Source organism: Sciurus vulgaris, assembly GCF_902686455.1.
Source record: "Sciurus vulgaris genome assembly, chromosome: 12".
Lineage (NCBI taxonomy): Eukaryota > Metazoa > Chordata > Mammalia > Rodentia > Sciuridae > Sciurus > Sciurus vulgaris.
Window position 1 is genome coordinate 19487844 of NC_136473.1, and position 24274 is coordinate 19512117.

The 24274-nt window shown below is 43.9% G+C and overlaps 1 protein-coding gene across 2 annotated transcripts in view; it reads right to left on the reverse strand.

Annotated features, from left to right (window-relative positions):
* CCDC3 (coiled-coil domain containing 3) overlaps nt 1-23143 on the reverse strand; it is a 101445-nt gene extending 78302 nt beyond the window's left edge. The window contains exons 1-2 of one of the 2 annotated variants that reach the window (XM_079107046.1): nt 22468-23102; nt 19951-20125 (exon numbers count right to left, since the gene is read on the reverse strand). In XM_079107046.1, the coding sequence (XP_078963172.1) occupies nt 19951-20125; nt 22468-22841 (549 nt within the window). In that variant the 5' untranslated portion in view covers nt 22842-23102. Of the gene's footprint in view, nt 1-19950; nt 20126-22467 lie in introns of both variants that reach the window. The other variant, XM_079107047.1, reaches the window with a different exon arrangement.
* Between the last annotated feature and the right edge of the window lie 1131 nt (nt 23144-24274).

Consider the following 24274-nt stretch of genomic DNA (forward strand, 5'->3'; position numbering starts at 1 on the left):
CTCCCCACAGCCCTCCAATGGAAACAAACCATGGTTCACTGGAGCCCTTGCCCCAAGACCAAGCTCTCAGTAGACTTGAGCTTTCTGGAGTTCTGCTCAACCTTTAATCTACCTGCTGAGCATTTGTTCAGCTTTTTAAAGGAAAAGAACATAAGTTTCAGCACCTTTGTAGAAGAAAAGCCTTTTGAAGAGAAAACAAATCCACCAGCTCAATTCAGCCCTGGCTATTTTTCAACCAGAGGAAGGATGGGCACGTGACTTTGGAACCACCCCTCCGGTGGTCTCAGAATGCGCAAGGGTCCCTTTGTGCAAATGGCCAGGCCTACAGGAGTAGCTCTCAACAGGCTGGTGCCTACCTGCCAGGAATCAGGTAGATGAGTTCTGCTGACAATCACTGTTGCCAGAACCTTCTCCTACACAAAGGGGAACTCCTGACAGTTGACAGAAGAAATGTACATGTTGTACAATTACCCAGCAATTTTTAGAGAAAGGCCCCAAAGCACTTCATTCTTTATCCATGTTAGCAAGGGCGACAGTGGGTTCAATTCCAATTTGCAGGTTGGAAATTTAGTTTCCCCTGGTTTTAGTGAGTTGAAATGAGCCAGGCTGGAAATCAGGACCCAGCCCCATCATGAAACTGGGCCGCCATGACATACCCTTCTACACTACATCGTACTGTCCTCAGGACAGGAGGTGAAATCCCTGTGCAGGTAGGGTGTCTATCTGCCTCTGTACCCCATATCTCCCCAGACTGGAACCAGACACCAGACACTAGAGAAACGCCATCTCAACCTGCTCAAGTCCTAGCTCTCTCTGCCACATGAGGCTCAGCTGGGAAGAAATGTCTGCACATCTCCAGAGACCTGGCCTCTGCTCTGTTTCCCCTCTGGCGGCAAGTGGAAGGAGCAGCAGCAGGAGGGAGGGGTGGCCTGCAGTCAAGAGATGATCCCAGGACAGCATGAAAGAGAGAAGTGGGGGTTCAGGAGCTGGTGGCTCAACATTTACCCAGCATTTGCTACTTTCTATGTGCTAGGCTGCAGATGCACAGCCGGAGAAAACACACCCCCACCTTCAAAGAGTACCCAGAATAACAGGGAGAATATGTGGCTTGTGGGTAGAGGTGACAGGAATGGGGAAAGTAGTGGTCAAGAATTTTAGGACGAAGAATTCCACCACGCAAAGCTGAATGGTCAAGGACACGTGTCATGTACATTTGTCCCTACTCTTAAGAATCCAGTCATGAAGTAGGGTATCTCATGGGATTTGCTTTTCAACCTCTGATCCATGAGCCTACTTTTTGACAACACAGATAGATGAAATAGATATGCAGCCCTCTAACTTCACCCTAACATGCAAAATCATTCAATTCTTGCTGAAAACCCAGTAAGACTAGGTTAGAGGAAGGAATTGGTGGAATACAGGAGATTCTTAAGACTGGGACTATTCTCTAAGATTCTATAAGGGAGGATACATGTCATTATACATTTGTCCATATTCATAAAATACACAATACCAAAAGTGAACCCAAATGTAACCTATGGATTCCGGGAGATGATGAATGAACACTGGCGGTTTCCAGCTGGTCTGGATAGTGGGGAAGGCTGTGTATATGTGGGGACAGGAGGTAAAAGGGATCTCTGTCTTTGGTTCAATTTTTCTATGAACTTAAAACTGTTTTTAAAAATACAATCTATGTCTCAAAAATCCCATAATCCCACTTAATCAAGGAACTGACCAGAGTTTCAGGTTCCCAGCCAGCCCACACGCCCAAGTGTGCTCTCAAAACTGAGTCCTCTCCACATCCCCTGTCAAACCCACACTTGGACCGAGGCAGAGAATCCCACATGCCGCTGCACAGCATGCCAGCCTCGGTGCCTACCTACTGGGATCCAAGATTTAAAGAGACATGCTCTTAGAGGCCCAAATCCCTCAGTCTGCACACTGTACCCTGAACATCCTTCTGAGATGGGCCCCAAGGTCAGCCACATTTGGTATTTACCAACCCTAAGTGCTCTCATTCGCCTGCTGGCCCTTCTCTTGTCCATACCAAGAAATGAGGAAAAATCTCATTTTACATCTCAAGATAACCCAGGAAAATGGCTCGTTATCCTAGATTTACAGCTAAAGCAGCTGAGGCTCAGAGACGCCTAATAGCATGGACTAATAGGTGGACTGCAGAGTCCACCCCAGTCTGCCCCAGTCCAAAGTTTGAGGAGGAACCCACCACTTGTAAGCATCCATGTGAGAGAAAGCTGTAACTTCTAAGTTTTTCTTTGATGTCCCTAAATGCCTGCCCATACCAGAGTCCTTTCAGCTGCTAAAAGGAAGAGAGCAAAACTTGCCCCATGGAGGTGGCTGCCGACTGCAGTGCTGACAACCACAGCATCTACAACCAATTTTCTCAGGTCTCTCCAGAAAGCACCAAACCCCCAGCGCGAGAGAAACATCCTTGCAGCATGGATTGGCTACAGGCTAAAGAAATGACCCGCACAGAGGATTTCCTTCATTAGCATTTCATATAAGATAAAATCCAAGCCCTGACTGAGCCTTTCCTAAATCTTCACAAGTTTTCCAAACACTAGGAAGATTTATTGCCGACTCCATCAACAGTATTTCATCATACACAGACACATATTGAGTTCATAAAAAGAACTGGGGCTAAAAGAAGAACCTGCTAATAGTTTCAGATAAATATTCATAAAAGTCATGCTGGGAATAACCACAGGCTTAATCTTCCTCTGGAATAACAGGGCCGAGGAATAACCCAGGCCTGGCTTTGTGCACAGAGGATGTGTGGATGACGTCAACTCTGCCGTTTAAGGGGCACGACATGTCATCTAGGAAGGAATGACTATTTTGCCCTCTTGCTGAAGTGTCTGCTCCATTTATATTTTTAGGGTCAAGGGATCAAAGTTTTCAAATGCCAGTGTTCATGGGGCACAATAAATTTTAGCTCTACTTTTTCACACTTTCACTTGAATTATTTTATGGAATCAGTGTCTAGCAGAGACTTGGGGTTACATGCCACAGTCAGGAAAGTATTTGGGGGAGCAGAAGAACTGTATGCCTAGGAATTGGGAGGGAGGCCAGAAAGGCAGGTGGCCAATCTGGGGTCTGCAGGGAGAACCAGAGAGGAGACTGATGGAAAGGAAGTCAGACAGCAGACAGAAGCCAGCCTGGTGTCCAGGCCTAGCTCCAATCCCTTCCCTGAAAACTGGAAAATCCACTCTTCTTTCCAGCTCAGAATAAGGAAATGGAAAGAAGTCCCTTTGAACAGATAATCAGAAAGAACTTAGAAAGCCTCTACAGAGTTATCACCTGTGCAAAACTATTTTACTGTACAAAACTGTTCTTCCTTTGCTTATGTATATATGTATATATTTGGGTTCACTTGACTATTTTTTTTTTTTTTTTTCGGTTCCAGGGATTAAACCCAGGAGCACTTAACCACCAACCCACATCCTCAGCCCTTTTTGAAACAGGTTTTTGCTAAGTTTCTTAGGGCCTTGCTAAATTGCTGACGCTGGCCTTGAATTTGTGATCCTCCTGCCTCGGCCTCCAGGGTCACTGGGATTACAGGCATGCACCACCATACCCAGATACTTTGCTGGACTTTCAATGACTGTTTTGCTCTACTGCAAAGCTGTGACAAAGGCCTGTGCACTTTTGAAACCTATGTGAGTCTACAATTATTCTTAAGTTTTATCATTGAAATTATAATCATTGCATGTAACATCCAAATCAGCATCACTAGGTGACATGGTAACAGGAGTAGCCACGCTGGGCCTTTGTCTTTGTGATGTGATGTTCAGGGTTTGGATTAGACAATCTCTCAGGTCCCTTGGAGCCCAGACGTTCTTCACCATGTGTCTTTGCAAAATTAACAGACTGGCCTCATGTGTGCTGGGTAATGTCTGGGGCCCTGAGCCCCTGGAACATGCTGGAAGTATCTAGGGTTTGTTTAGAGCCCTGGAGAATGCATGGATCTGCCAAATGTCACAGCTCATTTACCAAAGGAAGGTAAGAACCAGCCAGGGGGACTGGAGTCTGACAGCATCCCTCAGGTTCTTCCAGAAAGAGCAAAAGTAGTATGAGGAAACATGAGGACATCTCCCCTGGCCCAAGACTCACAGGCAGCATTTGTTCTAGCCAGTGCACTCAAACCCAGAATGTCCCTACAGGTTGAGGAAACTCCCGAGCACGCTGAGAAAAGGAAGAGCTGAAGCCACTGCCAAGTCCTAGGTGAGAGGATGCAGAAGCACAGGGCTCTCAGGAGAAGAGGGCATGGGAAGAGGCAAGGACAAAGCAGATGCTTGTCCTCTTCCCCAGAGAAACTGGCATGAGCTGAGATGTCCACAGGGAGAGTTCAAACTCTGCTTCTGAGACAAAGGGGAGATGAATGATCATTTCTGATTTAAAGCCACAACTTAATGGCAAGAGAACCAAGGAGGCTCCTATCCCTCCTTGCACCGCCCCTGTAAAGACGGTGAACACATTGAACACCTGTGTCCCCGTGGGGACCATGAGACATTGAGAGAGAATTTAATGAAGTCAGCAACTGCAGGAGACTTTGGGAGCAGCAGTCAGAACTTCCATTTACTACCCGTGAGACTCCCAGGATGCTTATTTCTGTCTCTCAAGTTTTGCTTCTAGTCCCTTACCACATTTCCTTAGTAACAAACCCAGAACAGGGTGCTCAGGGGGCCAGGTGGAGACTGGCTCCAGGAGTCTCCTCTTTGGGTGTAGAGAAGACCCTCTGTGAAGGACCACTCTCCTTCCTGGTTCCCTCCCTTTCCTCCTGAGGATATCATAATCTGAGGCTCTCTGGAAAGGCCTGAGGGACTGAAGAGTGGATTTCATTATACAAGAATAGAATACAAATTAAGGAAAAGACAAAGTCACCCAGAGGAGCCTCTTCAGGCAGCCAGGGTAGGAGCTTTCCCTGCTGACCTCAGACTTTCTGGCACCAGTGCTAGAACTGAGGGCATTTTGGAGGCGGTGCCCAGGACTAGAGTACCAACTATTTACAAAGCTCTGATTTTAGTTACTCCCAGGTTTATGGCTTACTATTATCTATTTTGTTGATGGAGTAACTGAGTCATGGTGCAATCACACGATTACCAATCATTAAAATGAGGACAGGGGCTAAGCACAATAGCACACTGGGATTGCAACCCAGTGGGTTTTGGAGGCTAGGACAGGAGGATCATGAGGAGGATTGTGAGTTCAAAGCCAGTCTCAACAAAGGCGAGCCACTAAGCAACTCAATGAGATCCTGTCTCTAAATAAAATACAAAATAGGGCTGGGGATGTGGCTCAGTGGTTGGGTGCCCCTGAGTTCCCTGGTACCCCCCCTGACAAAAAATGAGGGCTGACTTGGCATGAATCAAAATTTATAGCTATGGTCACATACTATGACATGGAGGGAACTTGAGGACATTATGCTAAGTAAAACAGCCACACAGAAAGACACATACTGCCTGATTCTGCTTATATAAACATCAAACATAAACTCCCAGAAGCATAAAGCAGAATTCTGGTTGCCAGGAGCTGGAGGGATAGGCTTGGAGTGGAGAGAAGAAAAAGGAAGTTGCTGTTTATGGGCAGAGAGTTTCAATAATAGCAAATAAACATATTCTAGAAATCTGGGGCACAAGATGTCCCGTATTTCACTGCATAATCATCACCACCACATAATCACTGCACTGTTTTTCCAGTCTAAAAATTAGCTTATAGCCTTTCTTAGAGTGATCATGCTGGTGAGGTCACATGATTGTCAACGAGTCAAAAAAGACAGTTGACCTAGCATGGATCAAAATCTATCAAAATTCAACATACCATAAGGAGAAATGTCAATAGTACTAATAAGAAGGGACAGTCATCACATGATATAATTCTGCACTTAGAAGGTAAAAAGAGCAGCAATGTAGTCACCTGTCATATGTGGATGGAGCCTCAAGGACACAGTGAAAAGACAATCTCAAAAGTCCTATGCTATATATTTACAGTTACATAACACATGGAATAGGGATGCAGGTATGAACAGGTCAGTGGTCACCAGGGTATAGTGATGGGCAAGAAGGGAGGTATGGATAGGAGCCGCGTGGTAATGGAAAGTTGTGCAGCTTGACTGTGGTCCTGGTACAGGAAGCTACACAGGTGACAGAATTGTATAGTCTCACACACACACACACTCACACACACACAAAATCGGAAAAGTTCTGGATTTGACCAACATATGGCCTGTTCTTAATAACATACAGCAGTCACACAAGACGTTCGTCAACAGTGAGCAGCATGACTGAGGGGTACCTGGGACCTGTTTTTGAAACTGCCTGTGAATCTCCAAGTATTCCAAAACAGTTCTTTTCAGTAAGCAGCGAGAGCATGGGTCAGTGTTCAGAAGTAACCGCTGCATGACAATGAAACTCGTTCCGATGAGAGTGGGGGACAGCCTGCGCAGCACAGTCACAGGTTATGAAATCACACCCGTGCCTTCACATGTTGGGGGCACCCACCTCCTTGTGTGAACAGCCTACACTCCAGAACAACTCATCCGGCTTTCCTGCGCACCTGGTTTACCTGCCATTCCCCAGCATGGACCTTCCCTGCCCTGCATTCGCCTTCCTGTCTGAATCCCTCTCTCCACCAACTCCTTCCCATCTCACGAGGCCCAGCAGGAATATCATCTTTCCACATGGGTTAATTGTACCCTGTCACTTGAATTCAGAGACCAGGTCTGAGCCTACTGCTATATTCTCCCCAATCCACGACACAGTGATAAGAAGGAAGGGAAGTACTCGAAAATTCTCTTGGGTGGGGCAAAGTCCATCTGCCTCAAGATCCCATGGATGTTGATGGGGTCATGTGAGACGCACCAGTAAGATACCAGTGAGACGTGTAACCAGTATGCACGGTCCCCAACCTAATGACAGTTCACCTGATGACTTTTTGATTTTACAACAGTGCCTATGTGTCACGGATAAAGTAGAAACTGTATTGGAATTCTGTTCTTCCCCAGGCTAGTGACATGTGGTTTGATCCTCTTGTGATGCTGTAGCTGCCAGTCATCCACATGGTCACAAGGGGAATATCTGCTGCTCTACCTCACGCTGTGTGACTAAGGTGTGCTGTTCAGCACTTCAGGTGTGTTAGATGCATTTTTGACTTGGGATATTTTCAACAGAGGATGGAGTAATTGGAGGCATCCATATTTCATACTTTTTAGTATGTTTCTGTTTTTCTAATTGGTAGGTACAATTAGACCCATTTTACAGATAAAGAAACTGAGTTTCAAATGGTCAAATGATATCCAAAGTCACAAGGTTAGTGGTGAGTCAGAGTGAGAACCCAGAACTCCATTCTAAGGCCCTATCAAGACACAAATTGCTGCCTTAAAACTTTATGTTCAACAAGGCATTTTATTAAGATACAAATATTCCCAAAGGCAGTGTAACATCTTACAGCACAAAATATGTCACTGGCCGTACCCTAGAGGTGGCTGAGGCCCTGTAAGAGGACACAGACCTCAAAGAAAGTGGAGACGGAGGAGTGGCTTGTGATGAAAGTCAAAATAGGAAACACAGGAAAGCCCCTCTTTGAAAACATTCTGAATCCTCCATTTCTCTTCAGTGCCCACTGCTAGACCCTAAGCTAAGGCTTCCTCGTTCTGACCTGGATTATTCCAGTAGCTTCCTAATTGGTCTTCCTGCTTCTGCTCCCCCACCCCAACTACCTATGGCTCACTTGGCAGCCATAGTGTTAATTCTCTGACACGTTAACCACATCACTCCATTCAATGGCTCCCTGAGGCACAAGGATCTAAACTTCTCATCCTTGCTTGGAAAGTTCCAAATGGGCTGGCCTTTGCTCACCTCTCCTAACTGAGTTGTCCCCTTCTTCCCTTACCAACGATGCTCCGTCCCCACTCTCCATCCCTCAAGTTCCCAGAGCTCTTGACCTCAGGGCAACTGCTCTGGCTTTTCCTTCTACCTGAAATGCTTTCCTACCTGATCTTGGCACAGCTGGGCCTGGGTCATCAGATTTTGAGTTAAAGGCATTTCCTCAACCTAAGGGAGCTGCCAGTTCCTCTCTACCATATTATCCTCTTAATTCTTAGCCAAAAATCTATCATTGTTGGATATTATTATTTGAAGCAATTGATAGAGCAGGTTTTCTGGGGTGACTGATGTAGCCTGAGGTAGTGACTAATCTAGTGACTGAGACTGATGAAGTTACTTTATCTCCCCCACTCCCCCAATGTAAGCTCCAGGAAGACAGGAAGCTCATTTTTTCTTATTCCTTTTTGTATTCTCAGTGCCAGACACATAATAAGTACGTAGTGTGTATATGTAGAAAGAAAGTATGAATGAATGAGAAAGGCCACTGACTACCTGCCTCACAGATGTGGCTACATCTGGCCAAATGAATGGTGATGTGGGAATATGAGAACAGCCTTCATGCAGAGGGCAGGGAGCAGCATGATCCAACCCTACATGCCTCGAAAGCACTTGGAAAACAGCATGATCTTTCTATAAGTTCTGCAGCAAGGACCACCCACTTCCTAGGGCTTCCTGGAATACTTCAAACATCATCCCCTGGAGCGGCTTTCCAACTTTCTCAAGCTTCTCTTGTCAACAGCATTCATGATAGTCCCTGTCTTCATTTCAATACTGTCACTCAACTACATGAATGCCTACTTAGTGTGTGGGACCATGTGAGGTCCTGGGGACATAATGGTGAAGGAGGAGTTTACATCCTATAAACTATGGGGGACAAAGACATGAAACCAATATGCTCACAAACCATCACTTAATTACAGCTGTGATAAGAGACGCAAAGAAGAATGCGTGTGCACTAATGGATCACTGGAAGATAAAACCAGACCAGTAGGGCAAAGGAAGGGAAGCAGGTGGGGAGGGGGTCAGGGAAGGAACAATTGTGTTGTGAGACAAAAGCCTCTCAGTTTGGGGAGGCAGAGACCCTGTACAGATCCATGAACTTGAAGTCAGGAGACCCCATTTCACTTCCTGCTTGGTCATCACTGACCCATATCTCACTTAACCTGGCCAGATCTCAGTTAACTCAACCGTGATGTGAAGAACAGAATCGACATCTAGTGTGTACAGAGCCCTCAGGAAAACAAAGCATGACCCCCCTCTGACTTCCAGAGGTGGAAACTATTTAATTTCAGTGAATAAATTATGTATTAAGCATGTACTAATTATGTGAAGAGTAAAAAGTTTCAGAAAAGTGAACTCATTTTCCCAAGATCACCATGAGTTAATGAGCATGGTCCAGATTGGAACTCAGTTCTTCTGATTGTCTGGATCTTTCTCAAAGGTATTTGCTGCCCTCCACAATTGAACCCAATCCTACCTACGCAACTCCCCACTTTTTTCAGTGCTATAAGTCCAGCTTCTGAAAGCATTCCAAGCTTAAGATTTACTCCAGGTCTTCTGAAATTCTGGGTCCCACACAGAGGTCACACCTCCATTTGCTTAGACCATTACATGCCCCCCAATCTTAAATACTCAGTTCAAGTCAATGCTTCTTCTCTTACCATCCTCCACGTTAGTCCAGAGCAGCAGTTCTCAAAGTCTACAAAGTCCTAGGGGACCCAGTGATTCTTCCAGGTGGTCCAGGAGATCAAAACTATTTTCTGAATAATACCAAGGTACCATGTTTCCTTTCCACCGTGTTGACATGTACACTGCTGGTGCACAAGCAAAGGTATTAAACTCCTGGCTCCCTAGTGCCGAGGCAGTGGCACCAAAAGACACTCATGATCATGGTCTTCTTCAGCATGTGGGCTGGCAGGAAATTTAGCAATGTCCTTGATGAAGCAGTAAAATAAACTGATTAATTCTTGACTCTTGAATGCACATTTTTAATACTTTCAAAAAGTGAAATGTGCACATAAAGCCCTTCTGTGCACAGCTGTGTTAAGGACAGGACCCATTAGTGAAGTACTCAGCCAAACTAGAGGCTTCCACCAGCAAACATTATTTCTACTTAAAAGGATGAATGGCAAACTATATTTATTCAAGTTTGAGTATCTGATCGTTAATTCCTTGAAAAATAAATATAATAACCATGTCACTTCAAAGAAAACAATTATTTTCTCCCAATGATAAAATTTGAGTTGTCAAGCAAAAATTGGAATTTTAGGAAAGTTGTTGCTGGGTTTGACAGTTTTCAATATTTAAAGACTTTCCTGATGAGATCAATGGTGATGTTAATGAAGTTTTCTTTTTATATTGCACAATCCAGTGTCTGAATATCTGAATTATGCACTTAACTAATGTTTTCTGAATGGTCCATGCATCATGTTATAAAATCATATGTAAAAAATTCATTAAAAGGCACAAGATGGATGATTTTCATACAGGAATATGAAAAGTTTCACTGAAAAGTCTTAGATTCTACATTGCAACTCACTTTTAAGAAATTACTTTATTGAGTTGGGATATCAAAGAAGAATAAAGAAAAGGGGATACTTAGCTGGTGCTCAAATACTCCCAGAAGAATTAACCCCTTTGCTTCTGATCAAATGGTCTGTTGTGTCTGACCACCTGGGCACACTTGCAGACATACCTTTGAATCAGACTGCTCCAGGGCTCTTTAGGGAAGATCCACATGAACTGAGCTTTGACTTTCTTGGTCTACTTTCAGTTCAAACCTCATTTTTGAAGCTACAGATCCTACTTCCCATTACTATTTGCTTGAGATCATCAGAAAATACTGTTCTTTCCTGCCCTGTTGACATTCTAACCAAGCTTGACCAGATGTTCTTAATGGACCCAGTCAGAAGCATGAACTTCTGGTACCAGTCAAAATGAAGTAAGCTGACCATAGCCCATAACTCCTTCTAATTACAACTAAAAATCTCTGCATATAATACGAAAAGCAAAACTCTAGGAACAAAACTAATACAAAAGCTAAACTTTAGGAAAAAATTAATTAGAGGCAATGAGGACCTGACCCAAAGGAGGGTGAATCATGGAACTATTCAGTAACATCTCCAGGAGAAAGCTCTTATTTCTATCCAGGATACACAGTAAAGGGGCCCCGTGTACCAGAGAGTATGGAGAAAGTCCTTCGGTTTTGTCTCTTATTTCATCTCTTTTCTCATCCAACGTAGCCCTAAGGTCAACACAGTCTCCATCTGCACTGCCACCATGGCACAGGCAAGAACAGATAATCTGAATCATCCTAAATCTATTAAAGAAATGGAATTAGGGGCTGGAGATGTAGGTCAATTATAGAGTACCTGCCTAGCAGGTATAAGGCCCTGGGTTTGATTCCTGGTACTGTATGAAAAAGAACATAAAGAAAAAAATTAAAATTAGTAATTTAAAATCTTCCAATGAAAGAAAACTTCAAGTCCAGATTATTCACTGGTGAATTCTACCAAACTATTATGGATTGAATTTGTTCCCATAAAATTCATACGCTGACGCTCTAACCCCTGATACCTCAGAATGTGACTATTCTTTGAAGAAGTAATTATGTTAAAATGACCTTTAGGGTGGCCCTAATCAATCCTTGTATGTCCTTAATCCAATCTGACTGGTGCCCTCCCAGGACACACCCAGAGACACACCAGTTGCACATGCTCAAGGACAATCCTGTGAAGGAGATTGATCATCAGCAAGCTAAAGAGAGAGTTCTCAAAGAAACCTGACCCTGCTGGCACCTTGATCTTGGACTTCCAGTCTCAGAACTATGGGAAATAAGTTTCTCTTTACCTCCCATTCTGTGGTGCTTTGCTATGGCAGCTCTAGCAGATGAATACATAAACAGCGAAAAGAAAATTCTACAAAATCTCATCCAGAAAATAGAAGGAACACCTCACAATTCATTTTGTGAGGCCAGTATTACTTTTCTGAATTACAGGAAAGTTAAACTACAGACCCATATTCCTTATAAACATGGGGATAAGAAAGTCTTCAACAAAATATTAGCAAATGGAACCCAGCAGTAATATAATGGCAAAAGTCTCCACAAACTCAGAGATGGCAACTTCCCTTAATCTCAAGAAAGGTATCTATAAAAATCTATAGTTGACACGTTTAGAATAGGTAGTCCACTCTCACCACTCCTATGCAACCTCATACTGAGGATCCTGGTCTATGCAACAAGAAAGAAAGAGAAGGCACGTGATCTGGAAAGGCAAAAGTCAAGCCATGTCCACTGACACGATCATTCACATGGAAAATGACTACAATCCCAGCCACTCAGGAGGCTGAAGCAGGAGGATTGCCAAGTGTGAGACCAGTTTCAGCAATTTAGTGAGATCCTCTCTCAAAATAAAAGATTTTTTTAAAAGGACTGGGGATGTGGCTCAGTGATAAAGCACACCTGGGTTCAATTACCAGTTTTAAAAAAAAGAAAAGAAAATGCCATGAAATATACAAAAGCCTTTGGAGCTAATAAGTGGCTTTAGCAAGTTGTGGATTCTGAGATTAATATACAAAAATCAACTATTTCTATAGGCTAACAATAAAAATTTAAATGAAAATATATACCATACCATTGATAATGGCAGCAAAAATGGAATACAAATCTAAAAATATGTGTAGGAGATATATGCTGAAAATTACAAAACATTGATTAAAGAAATCAAAGGAGGTCTAAACAAATAAGAGATATGAAGTCCATGGATTGAATAATTTGATGCTGTTAATGTGTCAGTTCCTTCTGAATAAAAACTAGGGCTTATTCTGTAAGCATGTGGTGTACCATTGACCTGCAGATTCAATGCAGTAACATTCAAAATACTAGGATTTTTTTCATAGTCATCAACAAGCTATTTCTAAAATTTCTTTGGAAAAGCAAAGAAATTAGACTAAATGGTTTTGAATGACATAATTGGAAGATTGTACACTACTTGATCATAAGATTCACTATAAAATTCCAACAACCAAGATGGTTGTGAAATTGATAAAAGGATAGACACACAGCACCCTTCTGCCATGATGTTCTGCCTCACCTAGAGCCCCAAGAAATGGAGCCAACTGTCCATGGACTGAGACCTCTGAAACTGTGAGCCCTTAAATAAACTCTTCCTCCCTAAAATTGGTCTTGTCAGATCTTTTAGTCACAGCAGAGAAAAAGCTAAGACACCTAGTACCACACACAAAAAAATTGTATATAGATATATGCAACAACATAAAAAGTCAACCTATACCTCACAACTTGTGCAAACTTTAACTCACTATATATACACATAATATAAAAATATAAATTTTTAAGAAAAAAATAAAATCTTTGTAGGGTTTGAGCAAGAGTCCATCCAGAAAAGAAAAATAATGAATACATTAGACTTCACATAATTTCCAAACTCCCTGGTGTGAACAGGAGAATGAAAAGACAGGCCACAGACTGGAAGAAAATATATGAAGAGCACATTCCCGACATACGACTTCCATTTAGGATCAAGAAAACCAAAATCCCAACTTAACAATGGGTAAAAGATTTGAGTAGACACTTCACCAAAGAACATACAGAGATGGCAAATAAAAAGACGCTCGATACCATTAGTCAACTGCATATTAAAACTACCATGAAAGACCAGTATATACCTATTAGGATTTTTTAAATAACTGAAGATACCAATTACTGATGAGGATGCAGAGCAACTGGAACTCCCACACATTGCTGATATAAATGCCAGATGATGGTCACTCTGGAAAACAGGTTGGCAGCTTCTTATAATGTTAAACATACACTTACCATCCAGCAATCCCATCCCTAGGCAATTACCCAAGAGAAAAGAAAGGTTATGTTCATAGGAAAAGCCTGTATGTGCATGTTTATAGCAGCTGTAGTAACCAAACACTAGAAACAACCTAAATGTCTTCCAACTGGTGAATGGATAACTGAAACCAAGGTTCATGCACACGAATACTTCTCAGCAATAAAAGGAGTGAACTATCCACATATACAAGATGGATGAGGTTCAAGTGCATTATGCTCAGTAGAGAAGCTGAACTAAAAAATGCAGCCCACTGAGGATTTCATTCATATCACACAAAACTGTATCGATGAAGAGGTAGCAGTTGCCAGGAGCTTGGGCTAAGAAGGGTTGGTTGGGTTGATTTCCAAAGACAGTACAAAGGTTTCTTCTGATGGAGGTTTTCTGTCTCTTGGGTGCATCTGTGACCCACCTCCTCTAGTCCACCCCACCTGCCTACAGTTACCTCCCGGTCAGTCCATTCAGGCTAGAATGGGCTGATTAGGTTATAGTCCTCATAATCTACTCATTTTACCTCTGAATGTTCCTGCATTAACACAGGAGCCTTTGGGGGAACACACACATCCAAACCAGAACATAGGCCATTCGTGTAACAAATGTGTAAGACACAAATGCACCAAAGGTACAATAGTAAATGAACACGTATTCCTGCCCGTGGTTAGTTTTGCCTGCTTGGATAGGGAGAGTCTGAGGAGAGAAATGAGAACCAAGATGGTTCGAATCCCCTCCCCCAACCCTTATATATACCCCTCCCCAACAGCCTGATCTGTATTTGACCATCCACAGCCAAACTGCCTGAAAGGAAGGGACATTCTCACAGCACTCCACAGCCTCTGGTCCCACTCAGTCCTCACACCGCCATCTAGATTCTTCTTCCTCTGTAGGGAGTGTCCTCCCTCTATGTTGCCAAAGTTGAACGGTTACTTCTCAGCCCTCCTCTTACAGACTGCTCAATAGCTTTGGGTTCTGTTGATCACTCATTCTTCTTATCCTCCTTCAAACACGGATCCCTGATGCTCCTGGTTTTCCTTCAATCTCTCTCACTGCTCCTTCTTGACCAATGTTACCAACCCATGAACCTCTACTTTTTTCTCTAAACCCTTTCTCTTGGAAATCTCAGTCTTATCCAGTTTTAACTGGCGTCTGATTGGTGGTGAGCTCCCAAATTGTATACTCAGAGATCAGCTCAAGTCTCCCAACCTATAGACCCAACAATGGATTCAAGATCACCCCTGGATGGCCTAAAGAACCTCAACTCAATATGTCCAAAACAAGACTCAAATTCCCCTACCACACTGTCCCACACAGGTTTTTAGTTTTGGTGCTGACAGGTGGTCTACATTGCCAGAAATATAGGCATAACCTCTGACCACCTCTCCTTCTTTATTATCAAAGACCAAACCACCATTAACACCTATCGACTGTTACCTGGGATTTTATATTCAAAATGGATGCTGAGCAATACGTGCTGAACTTTCTTATGCCACAAGCGGGGCTTAGTCACCCTTGATGTGGTTTCTAGTTCTCCATCTCCTCCAGTTCCTTCATGTGGTCAATCCAGTTACCTGACTTATTCCCCTGCCTCCTGGTGGCCACTTTCCCTAGGGGACAGCCAGATACAACCTACTTGATTCCCCCTACGTGCCTCATGGGCTTCGGTGAGGAATGTTCTACTCTCAGTCACAGCCACCTCCCCAGAACTTGTGCCTGCTTGCTCCAAACTACCACTAGGTCTTCTCACTGCCCTGCATGGATTTCCTCCATCCCAGTTTCCCAGATTATCAGTTTTATCTCTTCAACATGCAAACTTGATTCTTTCAAAAGGTCAAAGATTTCCCTACTGCTGTTAGGACAAAGACTAGCTCCTCACCAGGTTCTATCAAGCCCTGCATGGCCAGGCTCCTTGCCAATACACCTGTCCTTCCTTCCCACTTTCCCCCTCTGCTCCAGACATAGGCTCTTCTTTGCTTCTTCAAAGGCCCCAGGTACCCTGCCACCCCAGACCCTTTGCACAGATTCCTCTCCTCCTCTGGATTGCTATCTCCTACCCCCACTTTAACTGGGCTGCCTCTTTACCCATCAGATCTTAAGTATCAGTTCATTAGAAAAAGATTTCTTCACCTTCAAGTCCAGACCAGATCCTCTGCTTATTTTCTTTCTTTCCTTGGAGCACTGACCACTTAAAATTATATAGTCATTACCAATCACCAACATTAGAATAATGAGCTCTATCCCCAGGGCCTTTGTAGTCTGTTAAACACTGAAACTCTAGGGTCTTACACAGTAGCTGCCTCTGAGTAGATACTCAAGTGGGTGCCAGAGAGTAGACTGAGCAATTCTACAAAACACAGGAACAATGCCACATGTCAGCACTATTCATAATAGTGACATATTGGGACCGATCTGACAACCCATCAGTAGGGGACTTGGTTACATATGTTTCCATATGCATATAATGGAATACTATGCAGACATTTAAGGCAACTTCATATGTATCAATACAAAAAAAATCTTCAATGTCTATTTGAGTAAAGGAAGGAATAGTGAAGTGTGCCTGGGGTGCAGCCATGTATGTCAAGACAACAGTGAATAATGTGTCTGGCTTATATGTTGGACAAGAACATTGACTGTTTACATAAGAAACTAGCAATGCTAGCTACTCATCTGGAAGGAGGCAGAGAAACTCTACTGCCTGACATTTTATACTTTCAGATTTGAACCCTTGTGACTGTTATCTGTTTCTTTAAAAAGTGCTCCTGACCAGAAACCATTAAATGCTGCTAAATAAAAGAAACTAGGCATGAAGACCTTATCTATTCCTATCTCCCATACGTATCCCTCTCCTTGTTCTCACAAGGAACCACAGGTTTTAGGACCGCTTAAAGCAGAAAGCTTTTTAAATTTTTTAAATGTCATTTTTTAAAGGAACATTTTTAAATGATCTGTGTATAGTAATAAACTGCATATCACTCTTCAGAGTTTAAAAAAAGTGCTTTCAAATGTGTGTCCTGATTAGACAGAGCAATCTTAGATCGTTTGTATAACGAGTCCCATTCCGTAGATAAGAAAACTGAAGTTGAGAAGCGAAGAGACCTGCCTAAGGTCATTCCACAGAGACAGCGAAGTCAATCTAGATCTTCTGATTAAGAGTTTGCATTCCTTCTAAGGCAGCTCCTCCAACGTGCTTCCCAGCTCCAAAAAAGGAAAAGAGGACATGATGGCAGCATAACCTTCACCGATTTTATTTCGATCTCATGGCATTTTATGAGAGACTATGTAAGTAAGGGTCAGCTAGGTCTTGGTCCTAGGGGACAGCGCTGGCAGAGAAAGAAAAATATCCCAACTTCTGTTTTGACTGTTAGACTCAACCAGCAGGAGAAAAGAGGAAGGAAAAATGTCCTTGGCTAGCGTGGAGAGAATCCTGCCAGGAAACACTCCCTTGTGCCAAGGACATCCCCCAAGCCCCATTAACACCATGACACTGAATCCGAGAGCCACTGAGCACTTGGTAACACTATTGACTTCTTGGCAACTTTTGAAAGCAAGATTGTGTTTCTATTAACTGAGGGGTGGGTGGGATATGTGAAGATGGAGAGGCACTGGAAAGGAACCAGAGTGTGGGAAGGATTTGCTCCCGAGGACTGAGTTGTACAGCACCCTGGGTGTGCAACACAAAATCTTCCCTATGTAAGATTTTCCTCCTGTTCCATGTCTTCACCTCCAGATCTACTCTACAGCCCCAGATTCATGTGACGCTCCAAGATAAAGATAGAACTATTAGCAAAGAGAATAAAATGTGTCCTTTGCGGCTGGAGTCTGGATCCACTGTCGAGGCTGAACAGAAGCTTAGTTAACAATGTCATTAACAATGGGAAGCTCAGAGCTTGCTAGATTCCTGCAGGATTTGCAGTCCCAGATCTGCTGCAAGAAGGGCATGGGTGCAGAGTTCAGGACCATTCAAAACTGCTCTCAGAACACGTGAAGGCTTAGCGTGCTGATTAACAAGTCTCCCAACACCAATTCCCTTTGGAATAAAAAGGAACTGAGCAGCAGTTTTGATCCCTTCTAAGCTTCAGGGAAAAACAGAGATTGTTCCCAAGATTGCATGATGCATTCAGCCTGAGTAGGAAAGATAACTTGATGCTAACCTTCCCAAGGAAAAAGACAGACATTTTATCTTTTTTTCACTTTTTTTTTTTTTTTTAAATGAAAGGAGCAAGTAATTATCAGTAATTCTTCATCTAACTCTGCAAGCATCACAACAGTTAATCACTCCAGACTGTGCAAAAATATCCCCAGGAACATCACAAAATTCTTTAAAGTATTTAATTTTAGCTTCAAGTTAAATTTTAAAATGAGCTAATTGCATTAACTTGTATGTGGTCCCTTTCGATATGGGCAAAAAATAAAAATGGAAGAAGCCAAAGGTCTGGAAAAGTTCAGGGTGCCTTCGATTCAACTGCCCAGCAGCATAGCACTCTGGAACAATTACTTTCCTCCCCTGAGGCTTTGACTCTTCCTCCATGTATGTAGCTCTCCCACACTTAGTTATTGAAGAGGCCAGGGCCACTAAAGGGAAAGGGAAAGGAAAGGAATTCTCCCCAACATAACATCCAATCAGCAGAAATAGCTCTGCCTTCACACCGAAGCAATTCTCCATAGTCCCATTGCTCCTCCCCGCTCCCCGAATGATGGAAAAATCTAATTCCAAAGAAATGTTAATGGCTTCATTATGTGACCATAAGGCTAACAAGTTATGCTGCGAGAGTTTTGGGGCTAATCAAGTATTTTTAGAATAATATCTGCTCTCTTGACAGATCTATTGTTATCAAGGGTCTAGTTATATAAGCAAAGCTCCCACGCGATGCAGAGTCAAAGGGCCAGGCCTAAAATGATTGCGTTTGGAACATACTAGGTGTGACTCGGGCTTGGTATACTCAGGCTTAGCCTTGGTACATGCAATTCACTATGGAGTGGCCAACAGTCAAGTTTAAAAGAAGGGAAAAACCAAAACAGGTGGTTGGAACCATGCTGGGGCCAAAATAAAGGATAGGCTTTCAGAAAAGTCAGGCAAAGCCTGGAGGAGGTGTTAGAAGAATCTAGATTGCTGTCAATAGGGTAGAATTGAGGAAAGAACCACTTGATAATGTGAAAGAACAAATATCTTCCATCTACACTGTCCATCACAATAGCAGCTCCTGTTCTAGAGTATAAAGAAGACCTCTGGGACCAGGGAGCCTGGGCAGGAGGTAAGGAGGTTTTGCAGAACAAGGCAGCTACCCAGGCCAAACCATCAGACAAGAAAAGTCACTTCCCACATAGATGGAAAGAAGGATGCCACCTCATGTGTGCAAGGTGATTTCTAACCTGTGAAAAAAAGCTCCTTATTCCAGGCATGGCCCATATCAGAACTTTCTCCAGCAGTCTTCACAATACCCTAGAATCACCTTTGATGGGGGATTGGAAGTGATGGGTCACCACCCCATAAGCTAGACTGATCTCACCCACTCTCCACTCAACTCTGCTGTGGGAATTCCTAATTTTGGAAAAATAAGAATTCTCAAATTGTCCCCACACTTGTATTTGGCAACTGTAAGATCCTTTTATATTTTTATACCACAAATAATCCTGATCCTTATGTTATACAACCACAATGGTCACCCTATAAGTCTTGGCAAGCATCATTTTTAAAAAAAGTCACAGAAGCGTGAGCTATGATTGTTGTTTTGTTTCAATTCCTTAAAGACTTTTTATTCCCCAAAGAAAACTCTTTAGAACCCGACTATCAATAACAACGGTCATCATGACTTATGGGTACTGAGCACTTACTCTTTAAGCACAATGCCAAAGGATTTACACATTTACACTTTATGTATATAAATCATATAATGCTATGATGTAAATGCTACCATTGTCTCCCTGTTGCAGAAGGGGAAACTGAGGCATGGCGTGCCACCCTTCCTTCCATCTTGTTTCCACACTTTGTGAAGAGTCCCTTATCAAACAGCAAAGCCTTAGGAATTCAAAGTTCACAGCAGTGTTTTCTACCACGTGGGAAGGAGACAGAAGAGGACTGAGGCTTTGGTCTGGATTTTCGAACAGTACCCTTAACTCCTTTGGTCACAAAATTCATACAAGATGGGGCTGTCCTACTGTTTTGCTCTATGGCACAGGGTCCAGTCAATTCTTACCCTATTGTCTTCCTGGATCTCCCAGTCACTGGAGAAAGTCGCCAGCTGCTGCCCTTGGGAACAGTTAGAAAACTGGAAAAGGCTGGAAAACATCCTTCTGTTTTCTTGTGTATCTGGAAAGATGGCATCTTGGAAATTGACTCCATGAGGCAAGAGGTTATAATTTTCATCCATCCTAATAGAGAAGAGGAGAAAGTCAGAGATATACACATGATCTCTGGGGACCGACCAGCTTCCATCAAGAATCATCTAGGGTGCAAGGGTCTTGCCAGTTTCATTATGATGCCTGGCATGGCTATTGTGAAAGAGCTGCTTCAATTATTACTTCTAATTGTTTTTCTGCCTCTCACTACTTAGGTTTATTCTTAAGGTTTTCAAAAGAATGTGTCTGGCCAAAGAAGTGGGGGGAAGTGTGTGCATATGCCTGGTTGTCTCTTTGTGTGTCCCAGGGGCCTTCCTTCTCCTAGATCTCCTTTCCTGGTGAAAGATAGGCCAGTCCTAATGACACAGGCTCAAGACCTGACACATGTTTCAATTTCTCTAAGCCTCTGATTTGTTCAAAGAAGATTATAATAGTGCCTACTTTCTTGGTGATGTGGCAAGAATTGCACTAGAAAATATAATAAAACTGAGCAGAGTGAGGGTAGCGTGTGTGTGTGTGTGTGTGTGTGTGTGTGTGTGTGTGTGTGTATGATTATGTTTATAAACAATGGCTAATTTTACAGAACCTAGTGTAGAGCACTTGATGGAAAGATTAAGTCATGAAAAAGAAAAGGGAGATGTGAATTACAATCTGAGTAAAAGGGAGCATGATAGACTCCCCAGTGAGCCTGTGCTGCCACTCTGCCTGACCAGTCTGTTCTCATCTAGTGGATCCCAGAATAACAAAGGAGGAAAGATTTGTATGCTGTTGTCAACACGCTTCAGGGCAAGACAGCCCTGTGAAATGAGAATCTGTCAGACTACCATTTGTATGTCTGCCCTAACTTTTTTTAAATATGTAAGAGCAAAAGATGAAAGAGTTGGCTGGCCACCAGAGCCAGTGGACAAAATTGTATTTCATGATTTAAAAAACTGAAAATAATAATGTCTGCTCAAGTACTTGGGCTCATCCCCACCCTTGAAAAACAGAGTTGAATGGTTTTAGAGCTGGGTTCTCAGTATTTTTCCTAAATAAAAACATGAAAAAAAACAAAAAAAAAAAACCTAAGTTTCTCTGTATCAGAAAGGGCATTCTCTCAGTCCTGGCAGACTTTATTTAGAAACTATACTTTCCTGGCAATTATAAAAACAAAAAACCTAATCTAGCTAAACCACTCAAGCCAACACAAAGCAGGACATGTATTCTAAACTTAGATATTCTGGCTTCAATATGGAAAACACGTGTTGCCATGAGCTTATGAACATCCCTCTGTGGAACTGTTTTCTTTCTGAGAAAGAATGTGAGTTAAAAATGAATCTGCAAACCCAGGCAGAGTCATTCCAACTATCCATAGTGCCACCTCAGACTGGGAAGTCTGGAACTATCATTGATCAGGACAACTTTGGATTAATTCACCATCTTGAAGTACAGAGTAAATTTCATTTGGATGTTTCTCTCAGATGGTCTATATCACTCTTAGTTCAATCGCAGTTAACCAGTGGATTTAGGGGTCCATCTGCTGTTCTGCATTTCAAATTTCTGTAGCATTCATAGTCAGTAAAACTTGACTGAACTCTTGGGCAGAGCTTCCATCCTGACCACAGGTCAATTTCATGGACTGTCAAAGACTAAGCTGGTCTAGAATCAGTAAAAACTTATCTGTAGCCTCCACCTCTATACTCTTCAAAACATTGTGATCCAGGGTCTGGAACCCAGCAGGCTCTCCTCAAAACTTTGCTATTTTGAATAACCAGGTAGCTGATGGAAGACAGTGGAACAAGAGGATACCTGAGCTACATTCCTGCACTGAGGTGGGTAGAAGTGAGGAGAATGAATATGGGTTAAGCAACTTCTCTGTCCCAGGTGCCTTGCAGTCATTAGTGTGTTTTAGCATTAACCAGCCTTGATTCTCACTCTATGCAAGTGAAGTTTCAAAAGTTCTTGGGAAATAACTACATCTTAAGTATCAGTTAGGCAGAAGGGTGGAGCCCAGATCCCAATGACAGATTGAGTGCAAAGACTGTTTTTCTGCCCATTCCAATCTACTCCCACTTGAAGCCAGTTGAAAAGAAGATGAGTCAAGTGGATTGTTGGAGAGCATTTTGACCCTGTACCTGAAACACTGCTGTGTATCTTAACACGGAAATCCTCTGCGTTTTAAAAAAGGGCCTTAGCCAGGGGGTGCCAGGATCTTTGCAGAGAAGTCTGACGGAGCAGGAGGGAATAAAGAAGCCTAAGAGGAACGTCCTAAGGCACGTTCTACTCTGGCTCGGACAAGACCCCTGGGAGTTCCCCACCTGGCTGCAGGAAACCCCAGCCCGTAAGGTCGGGCCAATAGGCAGAGCAGGCGGTGGCGACGGCGGTGCCGGGCTCACCTGAGGAAGAAGAAATAGGAGTAGTCCTGGACCACGGTGTGGGAGTGGCAGGAGAAGTAGCCCAGGCCCGTGAGGTTGAGCCTGGAGCCGGCGGGCACCTCCAGCATGCTGCCCCACGCCTGGTCGCACAGCATCTCGACCTCGGCCGAGTAGAAAAGCCCCCCCTGGCCGGCGTGGTACTGCCAGGGCAGGTAGTTGTACAGGCCGGGCTCCTCGGGGTGCAGCGCCAGCACCTTGGCGTACACGATGGTCTCGGCCAGCTCCGCGCGGCAGCCCTCGCTCAGGGGCCTCCAGTCCGAGGGCAGCTGGCAGGCGCGGGCGGGCGCGGGGCGGCCGGCCAGCCAGAGAGCGGCGAGCAGCAGCGGGCGCAGCATGCTGGCGGGCGGGCGGGCGCGCTAGCCGGGGCGCATGGCCCGACCCTCCGGGCGCAGGGGCGGCGGGGAGCCGCGGCGCGGCCCCGGCGGGGCGGCCTGGCTCGCGGCTGCTCGGGGGAGCTCGGGCGCCGCTCTCCCTGCCGCCGGGCTCGCCCTGCCCCGCCAGCGCCCGCCACGCTTTAAAAGGGTCGCGGGGCCGGGCGGGACTCGCGCCCGCCTCCTGCCCTGCCCCCTGCGGCGGAGGCGGGGGAGGGGGCGGCGGCCGCGGGGGGAGGGGCTGGCGGGGACCCGGGAGCTCGGGTGGCCCCGGGACGGGTCGGGACCCCGCAGCCCTCCTCTAGCGCCCCGCCGGGTCAGGGCTGGCCAGGTATCACGAGTTCCAAACGCGGCACTTCAAATAATTGCTCTCTATTTACATGCTTCCTCTGCATCAGTACGGTTTTTATACAGTTCATTAGAGTCAAAATGCGTAGAAATCGAATCTGATTTTATCATCCGAGTTTTTAGTGTGGGCTAATAAACTTCTTAAAAGATTCATTCTCGTTCTGTCTCTGAGTCTGATTATGTTTTAATGATGAGCTTCAGAAAGCCTTGATAAGAGATTCTGAATACCCTACACCTGAGAAATAAATTCTAGAGTAAATTCGAAACAGCATTTTGTGAGTCAATGAGTGATCTGGAGGAGACCCAAACTCAACAACATGCTCCCTAAACTGTCTTTATTATAACTAATGTAGTAAGAGGAAACAATAGTGCTTATTGATAGAAACATGAATACTAAATCTTGTATTCTTTTATCATGCATATCACATATATATGTATATTCACATCATCATACATCCATCATACCTATTATATGTTTACATTAGATTCATAAGCAAATTTGTTTTAAAGTGGAGGACTCTGTTCTGCAAGCGACATATTAATTTAGATTTCTGTGTGTTCCAGCTTTGAACCCTAGTCACATTCTTCTGTGACTTGGAGGAAAGAGAGTTCCCAGGAAGATCTGGAAGGAGAGAGAGGATATAGAAATGGGAGCAAAAATTCCAAGGCTGGTCTCACTTCCCCAGGACCCCAATCTTCTTCCTGGGAGTCTTATACCTGCAGTTAGAATGATTCCACTTGTGAATAGTTGTTGTTGACACAGGTTTTGAAAAGCAAGCCTTGGGGTAAAAATGCTCTAGAGTAGGAGGGGCTGCAGGGACTCAGAAAGAAGAGGGAGCGGAAGGAACCAGGGGAAAGCTTTGGGTGTCCTCAGACAAGGAAAGGGTCAAGACTCTAGACACCACTATTAAGGAACCCCAGGGGCACCCTAGTCACTGGTCAGTGACTCAGCCAACCAAGTTCTTATTCTCACCCATGCTGTGATGGACCCAAAAGCACAAGAAAGAGTGAACTCCTCAAAGACCATGAATCCCTAGAAGTTTTGTAGG